The sequence below is a fragment of the Mustelus asterias genome, chromosome 5 (assembly GCF_964213995.1).
Source record: "Mustelus asterias chromosome 5, sMusAst1.hap1.1, whole genome shotgun sequence".
Classification (NCBI taxonomy): Eukaryota; Metazoa; Chordata; class Chondrichthyes; order Carcharhiniformes; family Triakidae; genus Mustelus; species Mustelus asterias.
The window spans coordinates 148,613,874-148,626,358 of record NC_135805.1 but is presented as its reverse complement, the minus strand read 5'-3'; the positions used below and the strand labels follow the sequence as shown (position 1 = coordinate 148,626,358).

General features: G+C 49.7%; 1 protein-coding gene across 3 annotated transcripts in view; it reads left to right on the top strand.

Annotated features, from left to right (window-relative positions):
• LOC144493880 (scavenger receptor cysteine-rich domain-containing protein DMBT1-like) overlaps positions 1-12,485 on the top strand; it is a 65,218-nt gene that overhangs the window by 19,927 nt on the left and 32,806 nt on the right. For all 3 annotated transcript variants that reach the window (XM_078213461.1, XM_078213459.1, XM_078213460.1), the window contains 4 exons: positions 568-873; positions 6,308-6,604; positions 8,442-8,759; positions 11,426-11,728. In XM_078213461.1, the coding sequence (XP_078069587.1) occupies positions 568-873; positions 6,308-6,604; positions 8,442-8,759; positions 11,426-11,728 (1,224 nt within the window). The remainder of the gene's footprint in view (positions 1-567; positions 874-6,307; positions 6,605-8,441; positions 8,760-11,425; positions 11,729-12,485) is intronic.

Here is a 12,485-nt window from a genome sequence, read left to right as displayed (position 1 = left end):
GTGAGGCAGCAGTGCCACTGTGCCACCATGAGGCCCACACAAACATCTTTGTCTAACTTGGTCAAAATCCTGGAATTCCCTCCCGAATGGCATTGTGGGTCAACCCATACCACAGCGATTCAAGAAGTAAGCTCACCAACACCTTCTCAAGGGCAACCAGGGATGGGCAATAAATGATGGCCAGCCAGCGACACCATGCCCGGTGAATGAATACAGAAAAAAAAAAGAATCTGACTATCCTTCCTTAAAGTGAGGCACAAAATGATACCAACTATTCTTTCAAACTATTCTTCCTGTCCACTGTTTTAACAAGGATCCACCACCTCCAGGTGTTTTCCAACCCTCCTTTCTGGATTCCCTTTCTCTTGAAAGCTCCCACACAAACCCAGCCACCGACTGCTCCATGCTTAACCTATACCTTATTTCTAATATTTAGCAATACGATTATAGATCATTCAAAACTACCTCTGTTTTCCCGAAGGTAAGTTGAAACCATATAATGGAATTTTGACCAGAGGCGAAGAGTGAGCAGTTAACAATCAGCTTGCTTCTTATTTTCTCTTTCAGAGCATCCTCCCAAACCACGGATTTCACCCAGTAGGTTTTCCAACACTTTTGTTAAAGGTGAGAACATCTTTATCCAATGCAATGCTTTCGGATACTATAAGACGGCAGCTTTCTACCTGTACAAAGACGACAATGGCAACCACATAGCCTCCAAGGCCCCCTCTGTCAGGGGGGAGTCGGCCATCTTCCATTTCCCCAATGTGGATGTGGCGAATGTCGGGAACTACACCTGCAGCTACGAGGCGGAAGTTTCTGGAAGAACATACACCTCACCCAAGAGCGAGATGGTCAGAGTGGTGGTGCAAGGTGCGTTCCAGGGATTTCTGGACTCCTTCTCCCAGCCGGGTCTAATATCCTGCCTCTTTGCGGTCCTCCTTCCTGCCAAAGTGCGGACAAGTCCGCATTGTCCCCCATCATCCCCTGCCCACCAATGTTCTGATGTGGAGATGCCGGCGTTGGATTGGGGTAAACACAGTAAGAAGTCTCACACCAGGTTAAAGTCCAACAGGTTTATTTGGTAGCAAAAGCCACTAGCTTTCGGAGCGCTGCTCCTTCCACGACTTGCCTGGGCTTGCAAAATCTCACTAACTGTCCTGTCTGGAGACAATACACCTCTCTTTAACCTGTGCTTAACACTCTCTCCACTCATATTGTCTGTACCTTTAAGACTTGAATACCTGTAAAGACTTGCATTCCAACCATTATTCTGTAAATTGAGTTTGTGTCTTTATGCCCTGTTTGTGAACAGAACTCCCACTTACCTGACGAAGGAGCAGCGCTCCGAAAGCTAGTGGATTTTGCGACCAAATAAACCTGTTGGACTTTAACTTGGTGTTGAGAAACTTCTTACTGTGTTCACTGATGTTCTGCCAGCCCACTTAACCCCTTTGTGCCCCTGGTCGGCCCCCATTCGGCCCCCGATCGGTCCCCGATTGGCCCCTGTTCAGACTTAATTTTGAGATAGTTCATTGATTTATTAAGAAGTAATAGTTTAGATATGATGTGTTAATTGGTGGTAATTAATTGAATAGTTGAAAGTTTTTCTTTGATCCCACTGGATGAATAGGTATTTGGAATGAAGAGCATGCAAGTCCTCATATCTTGTTATAGAATTGTTACCTAAATTATTATTTAGAAGCAAATGGAAATGCACAGGCATTGGACAACTTTGCATTAGCTCTCCCTGACCAATGATGACCCAGACCCAGATGTCCACTTCAGCACCTAAGCTCCCACATTTTTCCTCCTCCCACATTTAAGAAATGGCCCAAAGCCTCTGTCCCAGCTGAAGTGAACAGGGACAAAAACATGATGGAGGCCTTCTATCGCAACTTGGTGCCACGGCAACTTCATGACTGCTCACTCCCCCAACCACCCTTAGTGTCCCAAGATGTGCAGCTTAGGTGGATTGGCCATGCTAAATTGCCCCTTAGTGTCCAAAGATGTATAGGTTAGGTGGATTGGCCATGCTAAATTGCCCCTTCATGTCCAAAGATGTATAGGTTAGGTGGATTGGCCATGCTAAATTGCCCCTTAGTGTCCCAAGATGTGCAGGTTAGGTGGATTGGCCATGCTAAATTGCCCCTTAGTGTCCAAAGATGTATAGGTTAGGTGGATTTGCCATGCTAAATTGCCCCTTAATATCCCAAGATGTGCAAGTTAGGTGGATTGGCCATGCTAAATTGTCCCTTAGTGTCCAAAGATGTGTAGGTTAGGTGGATTGGCCATGCTAAATTGCCCCTTAGTGTCACAAGATGTGTAGGTTAGGTGGATTGGCCATGCTAAATTGTCCCTTAGTGTCCAAAGATGTGTAGGTTAGGGGGATTGGCCATGCTAAATTGCCCCTTAGTGTCACAAGATGTGTAGGTTAGGTGGATTGGCCATGCTAAATTGCCCCTTAGTGTCCAAAGATGTGTAGGTTAGGGGGATTGGCCATGCTAAATTGCCCCTTAGTGTCACAAGGTGTGCAGGTTAGGTGGATTGGCCATGCTAAATTGCCCCTTAGTGTCCATAAATGTGAAGATTAGATGGATTAGCCATGCTAAATGTATGGGGTTATGTGGATAGGACAGGAGAGAGAGCCTGGGTAGAGACTCTATCCAAGACTCAATGGGCCAAATGACCTCTTCTTCACTGTAGGTTAAAGAAATGTGTATTGTCTCCTGCCTCCTGGACTTGCAGAATCTCACTGGCTGTCCTGTCTGGAGACAATACACATTTCTTTAACCTGTGCCTAATGCTCCCTCCACTCACATTGTATCGTTAAGACTTGATTAGCTGTAGAGATTCGCACTCTAATCAGTATTCTGTAACTTGATTTTGTGTCTCTGTGTGCCTTGTTTGAGAGCAGATTTCCACTCCATCTGACGAAGGGGCAGCGCTCCGAAAGCTTATGGTATTTGCTACCAAATAAACCTGTTGGACTTTAACCTGGTGTTATTAAAACTCTTACAAAGTAAACAGTACATGGCAATGGTCCTGCTCTCCCAGCATCTGAGCTGAATGTTTTCCCAGACACACTGACTGCCTGCAGAATAGAGCTGAATCTGTAAACAGTCCCCCTTCAACCTAACCAGTGCATTATGGGAGATTACATCTTGCCAAGGCTTTTCCGTTCTGTGGAGGTTGACGAATCAGACGCCTCGCCCCTGCGCTCGTGGTTACCCTGAAACTGCTGCAAGTCAGCTGGTGATTGGCTGAACCTTTTGTTACTTCAGCAATTCCCCATTTCTAGTAGGACAAGGATTAAAAAAAGACTTTATAAAATAGTCCAGGTGATGAACAAATATATATTTATATTATCAACGAGACATTTCATAGAATCCTAGAATCCCTACAGGACAGAAGGAGGCCACTTGGCCCATCGAGTCTGTACCAACCACAATCCCACTCAGGCCTTAGTCCCGTAACTCCACATATTTACCCTACTAATCCCCCTGACACTAAGGTCAATTTAGCATGGCCAATCCACCTAACCTACGCACCTTTGGACACTAAGGGGCAATTTAACATGGCCAATCCACCAAACCTACACATATTTGGACACTAAGGGGCAATTTAGCATGGCCAATCCACCTAACCTACGCACCTTTGGACACTAAGGGACAATTTAGCATGGCCAATCCAACAAACCTACACATATTTGGACACTAAGGGGCAATTTAGCATGGCCAAACCACTTAACTTAAGAACATAAGAACATAAGAACTAGGAGCAGGAGTAGGCCATCTGGCCCCTCGAGCCTGCTCCGCCATTCAACAAGATCATGGCTGATCTTTTTGTGGACTCAGCTCCATTCACCCTCCTGCTCACCATAACCCTTAATTCCTTTACTGTTCAAAAATTTATCTATCCTTGCCTTAAAAACATTCAATGAGGTAGCCTCAACTGCTTCACTGGGCAGGGAATTCCACAGATTCACAACCCTTTGTGTGAAGAAGTTCCTCCTCAACTCAGCCCTAAATCTGCTTCCCCTTATTTTGAGGCCATGCCCCTGAGTTCTAGTTTCACCCGTCAGTGGAAACAGCTTCCCTGCTTCGATCTTATCTATTCCCTTCATAATCTTATATGTTTCTATAAGATCTCCCCTCATTCTTCTAAATTCCAATGAGTATAGCCCCAGCCTACTCAGTCTCTCCTCATAAGCCAACCCTCTCAACTCCGGAATCAACCGAGTGAACCTCCTCTGCACCCCCTCCAGTGCCAGTATATCCTTTCTCAAGTGAGGAGACCAAAACTGAACACAGTACTCCAGGTGTGGCCTCACCAGCACCTTATACAGCTGCAACATAACCTCACTGTTTTTAAACTCCATCCCTCTAGCAATGAAGGAAAAAATTCCATTTGCCTTCTTAATTACCTGCTGCACCTGCAAACCAACTTTTTGTGATTCATGCACAAGGACACCCAGGTCCCTCTGCACAGCAGCATGCTGCAATTTTTTACCATTTAAATAATAGTCCATTTTGCTGTTATTTCTACCAAAATGGTTGACCTCACATTTACCAACATTGTACTTCATCTGCCAGACCCTCACCCACTCACTTAGACTATCTATATCCCTTTGCAGACTTTCAGCATCCTCTGCACACTTTGCTCTGCCACTCATCTTAGTGTCATCTGCGAATTTTGACGCACTACACTTGGTCCCCAACTCCAAATCATCTATGTAAATCGTAAACAATTGCGGTCCCAACAACGCGGCACGGTAGCACAGTGGTTAGCACTGCTGCTTCACAGCTCCAGGGACCTGGGTTCGATTCCCGGCTTGGGTCATTGTCTGTGTGGAGTTTGCACATTCTCCTCATGTCTGCGTGGGTTTCCTCCGGGTGCTCCGGTTTCCTCCCACAGTCTAAAGATGTGCGGGTTAGGTTGATTGCCCATTCTAAAAAAAAATTGCCCCTTAGTGTCCTGGGATGCATAGGTTAGAGGGATTAGTGGGTAAACATGTAAGGGTATGGGGATTGGGCCTGTGTGGGATTGTGGTCGGTGCAGACACGATGGGCTGAATGGCCTCTTTCTGCACTATAGGATTCTATGACTCTATGACTGATCCCTGAGGCACACCACTAGTCACTGATTGCCAACCAGAAAAACACCCATTTACCCCCACTCTTTGCTTTCTGTTAGTTAACCAATGCTCTATCCATGCAAATACATTACCCGTAACACTGTGCACCTTTATCTTATGTAGCAGTCTTTGGTGCGGCACCTTGTCAAAACTTGCAATTCTTTGGACACTAAGGGGCAATTTAGCATGGTAAACCACCAAACTTGCACATCTTTGGACACTAAGGGGCAATTTAGCATGGCCAATCCACCTAACCTGCCCATCTTTGGACACTAAGAGGCAATTTGGCATGGCCAATCCACCTAACCTGCACATCTTTGGACACTAAGGGGCAATTTAGCATGGCCAATCCACCTAACCTGCACATCTTTGGACACTAAGGCAATTTGGCATGGCCAATCCACCTAACCTGCACATCTTTGGACACTAAGGGGCAATTTAGCATGGCCAATCCACCTAACCTGCACATCTTTGGACACTAAGAGGCAATTTAGCATGGCCAATCCACCTAACCTGCACATCTTTGGACACTAAGGGGCAATTTAGCATGGCCAATCCCCCTAACCTGCACATCTTTGGACACTAAGAGGCAATTTAGCATGGCCAATCCCCCTAACCTGCACATCTTTGGACACTAAGAGGCAATTTAGCATGGCCAATCCACCTAACCTGCACATCTTTGGACACTAAGAGGCAATTTAGCATGGCCAATCCCCCTAACCTGCACATCTTTGGACACTAAGAGGCAATTTAGCATGGCCAATCCACCTAATCCGCACATCTTTGGACTCTAAAGAGCAATTTATCATGGCCAATCCATCTAACCTACACATCCTTGGACTGTGGGAGGAAACCCACGCAGACGTGGGGAGAATGTGCAAACTCCACACAGACAGTGACCCAAGGCTGGAATCGAACCGGGGTCCCTGACACTGTGAGGCAGCAGTGCTAACCACTGTGCCACCCCAAAAGGTTAAAGGTTCTAATCTCATACAGGCCATTGAGCTGAAAGGTTAACTGTGTTTCTCTCTCCGCAGGTGTGGCCTAGTCTCTTGCGTGTTTCTAACTTTTTCTGTGGGTTGTAGTTCCTGATTTCGCTGTTACTTGCGGGTGTATTTGTCACGTTTCCCCGCCCCCCTCCACTAACTTTCATACCCTCTTCTTTTCCAGATCTCCTGGTCATGCCAGTGATCAGCCTGAGCCCGGGATCGCAGCTGATGAAGGGGCAGTCCGCCCAGATCCAGTGCGATTCTCCAAGCTCCTTCTCGGGGGCCAAATTCTACCTGTACAAGGACGGCACCTTTGTCAGCGCGCACATCGCTTCCTCGCGGCTGGTCCGCTCTCACTTCAACCTGCACGCCGTCACGGCGGGGGACCAGGGCAACTACTCATGTGCCTACCAGGCCAACATCGTGGGAAAGCTGTTCAATTCATCCCGTAGTCAATCCGTCTACCTGACTGTGGTCGGTGAGTCGCTCGTGGTGGGGGCGTTCTGTCACGGGACACGGGAGTCACCGATCCTTGGGCGGCATGTGAGGCACAGTGGTTAGCACTGCTACCTCACAGTGCCAGGGACCCGGGTTCAATTCCAGCCTCGAGTCACTGCCTGTGTGGAGTTTGCACATACTCCCCGTGTCTGCGTGGGTTTCCTCCAGGTGCCCCGGTTTCCCCCCATACTCCAAAGATGTGTGGGTTAGGTTGATTGGCCGTGCTAAATTGACCCTAGTGTCAAGGGGACTAGCAGGGTAAATATGTGGGGTTATGGGAATAGGGCCTGGGTGGGATTGTGGTCGGTACAGACCGAATGGGCCAAATGGCCTCCTTCTGCACAGTAAGGTTCTATGATTCTATTTATTCCCATCCCTCCCCCATCTCTAATTCATAGAATAGAATCGTAAAATCCCGACAGTGTAGAATGAGGCCGTTCGGCCCATCAGTGACCACAATCCCACCCAGGCCCCATTTCCCTAACCCCACATATGTATCCTGCTAATCCCACTGACACTAAGGGTCAATTTAGCACGGCCAATCCATCTAACCCGCACATCTTTCGGACTGTGGGAGGAAACCGGAGCACCCGGAGGAAACCCACGCAGACACGGGGAGAATGTGCAAACTCCACATAGACAGTGACCCAAGCCAGAAATCGAACCCAGGTCCCTGGCGCTGTGAGGCAGCAGTGCTAACTACTGTGTCTCCCAGTTGAAGCGATTACATAAGAACTAGGAGCCATTCAGCCCCTCAAACCTGCTACTATGCCATCATGGCCGATTTCCCCTTAGCCTCATCTTCACTTTCCTCTGGGAAGCCGGGTCCGAATCCCACCACGGCTGATAGTGAAATTTGAAATGATGATTGTCGGAAAAACCCATCTGGTTCACTAATGTCTCTTTCGGGAAGGAAATCTGCCGTCCTTATCTGGTCTGGCCTACATGTGACTCCAGAGCCACAGCAATGCGGTTGACTCTTAACTGCCCTCTGAAATGGCCGATTGAGACACTCAGTTCGAGGGCAATTAGAAATGGGCAAAAAGTGCCACCCGGCAAGCAAATCACACATCCCACAAAACACAAAATGGCTGACTGGGGAATCTCTCCTGCTCTTTCTACCTGTCAATTGGCCGCCTTAGAAACTTAATATTCGATGTGATTGGCTGCCGGACAAGCTCACTTTCCCGCGCCATCAGTCCTGGACACAGATCGAGCCCAGAGAGCAGAAGGAGGCCATTTGGCCCATTGGCACTGACTCTCCGACAGACCATCCTACCCAAGCCCTCTGCCCAGGCCTATCCCAGTAACCCCAACGTATTTAGCATGGCTAATCCCCCAACCTGCACTTCTATGGACACCAAGGGGCAATTTAGCATGGCCAATCCACCGAACCTGCACATGTTTGGACACTAAGGGGCAATTTAGCATGGCCAATCCACCGAACCTGCACATGTTTGGACACTAAGGGGCAATTTAGCATAGCTAATCCCCCAACCTACACAGCATTGGACACTAAGGGGAAATTTAGCATGGCCAATCCACCTAACCTGCACATCTTTCAGACTGTGGGAGGAAACTGGAGCACCCGGAGGAAACTCACACAGACAAGGGGAGAACGGACAAACTCCACACAGAGAGTGACCCAAGCCGGGAATCAAACCCGGGTCCCTGGCGCAGTGAGGCAGCGGTGCTAACCACTGTGCCACCGTGCCGCACAGTAGGCATGGAACTCCCCACTCACTTTGTGTAGGAGGAGATGTTATTTTCCAAATGTCAGGCACACTGGCCAAGCTAACTGGGTCCTTCTCTTGCAGATGACGTGGCAGTGCGATTGGTCAATGGGGAGAACGATTGTTCGGGCACCGTCCAGGTGTACTACAACGGGACCTGGGGCTCGGTCTGCGGAGACTCCTGGGACCTGTCCGACGTGCAGGTGGTCTGCCGGCAGATGGGCTGCGGCTTTGCCAAGGGGATGATGGACTCTCCGAGGTTGGCCGACATCCAGAAGCCCATCTGGCTGAGCACAGTGCGCTGCAGAGGGGCCGAGACACACCTCTGGGTCTGCCCAGCTCGAGCCTGGAGCAGTGGGATCACCTGCGACCGCGCCAGTGGCGCCTCCGTCACCTGTTCCGGTGAATTTCCCCTCTCATCCGTTCACGAGGCGGAAGCTGTGTTTGGCTGCACGGACGGGCACTGCGCTGGCAGCTGGACATCAGTCAGTCCCGTGTGGTGTAGGTACACCCACAGTGCTGTTAGGGAGGGAGTTCCAGGATTGTTTTTGGACATCAGTCAGTCCCGTGTGGTGTAGGTACACCCACAGTGCTGTTAGGGAGGGAGTTCCAGGATTGTTATTGGACATCAGTCAGTCCGTGTGGTGTAGGTACACCCACAGTGCTGTTAGGGAGGGAGTTCCAGGATTGTTATTGGACATCAGTCAGTCCGTGTGGTGTAGGTACACCCACAGTGCTGTTAGGGAGGGAGTTCCAGGATTGTTATTGGACATCAGTCAGTCCGTGTGGTGTAGGTACACCCACAGTGCTGTTAGGGAGGGAGTTCCAGGATTGTTATTGGACATCAGTCAGTGCCGTGTGGTGTAGGTACACCCACAGTGCTGTTAGGGAGGGAGTTCCAGGATTGTTATTGGACATCAGTCAGTCCCGTGTGGTGTAGGTACACCCACAGTGCTGTTAGGGAGGGAGTTCCAGGATTGTTATTGGAGATCAGTCAGTCCATGTGGTGTAGGTACACCCACAGTGCTGTTAGGGAGACAGTTCCAGGATTGTTATTGGATATCAGTCAGTCCCGTGTGGTGTAGGTACACCCACAGTGCTGTTAGGGAGACAGTTCCAGGATTGTTATTGGAGATCAGTCAGTCCCGTGTGGTGTAGGTACACCCACAGTGCTGTTAGGGAGGGAGTTCCAGGATTGTTATTGGACATCAGTCAGTGCCGTGTGGTGTAGGTACACCCACAGTGCTGTTAGGGAGGGAGTTCCAGGATTGTTATTGGAGATCAGTCAGTCCCGTGTGGTGTAGGTACACCCACAGTGCTGTTAGGGAGGGAGTTCCAGGATTGTTATTGGACATCAGTCAGTGCCGTGTGGTGTAGGTACACCCACAGTGCTGTTAGGGAGGGAGTTCCAGGATTGTTATTGGACATCAGTCAGTCCCGTGTGGTGTAGGTACACCCACAGTGCTGTTAGGGAGGGAGTTCCAGGATTGTTATTGGACATCAGTCAGTCCCGTGTGGTGTAGGTACACCCACAGTGCTGTTAGGGAGGGAGTTCCAGGATTGTTATTGGACATCAGTCAGTCCGTGTGGTGTAGGTACACCCACAGTGCTGTTAGGGAGGGAGTTCCAGGATTGTTTTTGGACATCAGTCAGTCCGTGTGGTGTAGGTACACCCACAGTGCTGTTAGGGAGGGAGTTCCAGGATTGTTATTGGACATCAGTCAGTCCGTGTGGTGTAGGTACACCCACAGTGCTGTTAGGGAGGAAGTTCCAGGATTGTTATTGGACATCAGTCAGTCCGTGTGGTGTAGGTACACCCACAGTGCTGTTAGGAAGGGAGTTCCAGGATTCTTATTGGACATCAGTCAGTCCCGTGTGGTGTGGGTACACCCACAGTGCTGTTAGGGAGGAAGTTCCAGGATTGTTATTGGACATCAATCAGTCCGTGTGGTGTAGGTACAGCCACAGTGCTGTTAGGGAGGGAGTTCCAGGATTTTGACCCCAGCGACAGTGAAGGAACAGCCGATATATTTCCAAGTCAGGATGGTGTGTGTGGGTCTCGGACGGGGAGCTTGCAGGTGGTGGTGTTCCCCATGTGTCTGCTGCCCTTCTCCTTCTAGATGTAGAGGTGGTGGGTGTGGAAGTTGCTGTTGAAGGAGCCTTGGTGAGTCGCTGCAGTGCATCTTGTAGATGGTACACACGGCTGCCTCTGTGTGTCGGTGATGGAGGGAGTGAATGTTGAAGGTGGGGGTTAGCGTGTCGATCGAGCGGGGGCTGCTTTGTCCTGGATGGTGTCGAGCTTCTCGAGTGTTGTTGGGAGCCGCACTCATCCAGGCAAGTGGAGAGTATTCCATCACACTCCTGACTTGTGTCCGTGTAGATGGTGGACAGGCTTTGGGGGGAGTCAGGAGGTGAGTTACTCTCCACAGGATTCCCAGCCTCTGACCTGCTCTGGTAGCCACAGTATTTATATGGCTGGGTCTGGTTCAGTGTCTGGTCAATGGGAACCTCCAGGATGTTGATCGTGGGGGATTCTGTGATGGTAATGTTCCTTGAAATGCCGTCGCGCCCATGGCTACAGAGTAGGTACTGGCAAATGGGATTGCAATTGATAGATGCTGGATGGCTGGTGCTACCTTGATGGGCCAAAGGGCCTCTCTCCATGTTGCAGAAGTGCCATTGAATGTCAAGGGGGAGATGGTTAGATGCTCACGTGTTGGAGATGGTCATTGCCTGGCATGAGTGTGGCGCGAATGTTACTTGCGACCTCTCAGCCCAAGCCTGGATTTTGCCCGGGGAGTTTTGAGCTAGAAACCAGCAGACAATCTTCTTACTCTGAAAGCCTCTGAGAAATGGTGTCAGTTTCCTGTGTAGGACCTCCTTAACGTCTCGTAGAGACATCACTCTGACACCATGTGACACGAGGCAGCGATGCCCACAAGAACACTCGGCTGGCGAAGGCGGCGAGAGTGTGACGGTTGTGAAATGATATGTTGGCTGGTCAGAGGGAGGACACCCTCCCCTTAAAACGAGAAATAAAATGACGTCTGATTTTCCTCTGTCTGCAGTTCAGCCTCCTCCACCATCCATGACGGTGGTTGGCAATAGCCTCTTCTTCAAAGACGACACCATCAGGTTTGTGTGTGCGGCGCCCGGGCTGTACAAAGGCGTCAAGATGACCCTCTACAAGATGGGCGAGGCGGCCCCCATCCTCACTGAAGTGACGACCTTCATCCAGAATAACGTCAGGTTTAACATCCCAAACATCAACAAGACACACGAGGGGACCTATTGGTGCAGCTACCATTTGGAGGTGGGCGAACTGTTCTTTACCTCCCAGAACAGCGAGTCGAAGGAGGTGACTGTCGTAGGTAAGGCCAATTTCTCGGTCAGTATGGAATCAGAGAGTTTCGCACAGAAAGAGGCCATTCGGCCCATTGTGTCTGTGCTGGCTGTCAAACACATCTATTCTGACCCCATTATCCAGCACTTGCTCCGTAGCCGATGTGCTCATCTAAACACTTCTTAATCGTTGTGAGAGTTCCTGCCTCTACCACCCTTTCAGGCAGCAAGTTCCAGATTCCCACCACCCTCTGGGTGAAACGCTTTTCCTCAAATCCTCTTGAAATCTCCTGTCCCCTGACCTGAAATCCACACCCCCTGGTTATTGACTCCAGAGATGTGCAGGTTACGTTGATTGGCCATGATAAATTGCCCCTTAGTGTCAGGAGATTAGAGGCTAAATATGTGGGGTTATGAGGATAGGCCTGGGTGGGATTGTTGTCAGTGCAGGCTCAATGGGCCAAATGGCCTCCTTCTGCACTGTAGATTCTATGATTCTATGGCCCCTCCACTAAGGGGAAAGGTTCCTGCCTATCTCCCCTATCCATGTCCCTCATAATTGTGTACATCTCGATCAGGTCCCCCCTCAGCTTCTCTGCTCTATGGAAAACAACCCCAGTCTAACCAGCCTCTCCTCATAGCTGAAACACTCCAGCCCAGGCAACATCCTGGTGAATCTCCTCTGCACCCTCTCCAGGACAATCACATCCTTCCTATAGTGTGGTGACCAGAACTGCACACAGTACTCTAGCTGTGACCCAACCAGCGTTGGATACAGCTCCATCG